This window comes from Cryptotermes secundus, unplaced genomic scaffold (assembly GCF_002891405.2).
Source record: "Cryptotermes secundus unplaced genomic scaffold, Csec_1.0 scaffold2489, whole genome shotgun sequence".
In the NCBI taxonomy this organism is placed as follows: domain Eukaryota; kingdom Metazoa; phylum Arthropoda; class Insecta; order Blattodea; family Kalotermitidae; genus Cryptotermes; species Cryptotermes secundus.
Genome location: NW_019722984.1, coordinates 35,091 through 36,920, shown reverse-complemented (window position 1 = coordinate 36,920; position 1,830 = coordinate 35,091). Strand labels below are relative to the sequence as shown.

General features: G+C 36.8%; 1 protein-coding gene across 4 annotated transcripts in view; it reads right to left on the bottom strand.

Moving 5' to 3' along the window:
• Positions 1-222: 222 nt before the first annotated feature.
• LOC111861597 overlaps positions 223-1,830 on the bottom strand; it is a 36,253-nt gene continuing 34,645 nt past the window's right edge. For all 4 annotated transcript variants that reach the window (XM_023846289.2, XM_023846293.2, XM_023846294.2 and 1 more), the window contains one exon: positions 223-964. In XM_023846289.2, the coding sequence (XP_023702057.1) occupies positions 802-964 (163 nt within the window). In that variant the 3' untranslated portion in view covers positions 223-801. The remainder of the gene's footprint in view (positions 965-1,830) is intronic.

Sequence of the window (1,830 nt, the reverse complement as noted above, 5' to 3'; positions counted from 1 at the left end):
AATTTGAAAAAGAAAAAGAACAGAAATCTTATAGACATTTTAACTTGAATTAAAGTTTTAAAAAAGTGCTAAATTTAGAAATCAAATTAATGCGTGTAGGTTAACAAAGATTTTATACAATTAGAAAGACTGGTGATTTTAAATTTTAACAGGCAGTGTAACAGCTACGTAAGAATACACACCTGATGATGACCATTTAGGGTTGAAACATGTAGTGTGGAGGAGGAAAAGAAGAAAGAACTACAATTAAATTGTTACACTTAAGACGGTGTTTGTCTCATATATATTTATATACCTGATTATAATTAAAGTAGATTTCATGCGATACAGCATACCTGAAGAGAATGCACTATGTCATTGGTTCTTCATTCACTTTCCAATGAAATCTGAGTCTTTTGGAACATGATGTCATATTTGTAGGGTGGCCTCAATCTTTAGGGTCATTTCTTGAACCCTGAAGATGGTGGCATACCTATCTACCTTACTACATGCTGTAACATCCCAGAGGACCTTCATCTTAACACTCACCACCATAGGAACCCCATATCTCATACAAAATCCATGAGACTCTGCTGTCATAGTTCAGTGATATTTGATTCAAAATCACTGACACAGTAATGTCGACATCACTGAACTTTTGCTCTCCAGCTGTAATGTTTCAAAAGCAGAATATCCAACAGTACTGGATGTTGACCAGTATACCAGAGTCCTTCTTGAGAAGCTCAACTACTCAAATACATCAGCATAGACACAAAATACTATGTGTGGTACAATGCAACAGTAACAACTGTTTCTGCTTTCTTATTTACAGAACAGGTACCATTTTCCATTACAAGCCCTAGTGGCAACACGTGACACATCTTCTCGCATCTGAAAGTAATGGATTCCTGGAAGCTGCATAATGTCACAGAAACCTGCTGCTGTCATCTCACTTAGCAGCGTCACATGTAAAGCAGGATTATTCCTACACATAAAAAAGAAAGTCACTACTAAGAGACATTCTAAGTAAAATATACTGGGCACCTTATTAACTCAGTGACATGCTTTGATCACTGTGGAATGTCCAGAGAAAGTCATAACAATGTACCTTACTTACTCAAGGAGTTCAGCCATTCTTGAGAAGCTACCAATTGTGTAGCTACTCAAGAATTTCCCAGCATTTTATGGAACCTGAAGGCTCATTACCGTGTTCACAAGGGCCCTCCACTGGTCCCTATCCTGTGCCCGATCAATCCAATCCATACCATCCCATCCTATCTCTCTAATATCCATTTTAATATTGTCCGCCCACCTACACCTTGGTCTCCCAGTAGTCTCTTTCCCCCTGGCTTCCCCACCAATATTCTATATACATTCCTCATCTCCCCCATTTGTGCTACATGCCCTGCCCACCTGATCCTCCTTGACTTGATCATTCTAATTATACTTAGAGAGTACAAGTTATGAAGTTACTAATTATAATAATGTACGAGGGCAAACTGAAAAGTCTTTGCCTCTATTTTTTTTTTCAGCCACAATAATACACATACAGGGAAATCAAAATACAGGATGGGGCATAGAAACTTCCTTTTTTTGAAGGCGAATAAAAGAAAAATTATTGCTGATAGACAAAATTTATGTTTAGCTAATGAAAGAACATATTTTAAAGTTTTAAATCATGTAGTTTTAAACAAAATACAGTAGAACTTGGTTATAAGGTCATCAAAGGGACCTAAAAATAGTGTCGTTATAAACGAATGTCGTTGTAACCGAAATGGGCACTTCCACAGTAGCCTTATGTTAGTCACGTAAAAATCTACCAAAAACCGAGTTAAAATGTTGCATTTTTAG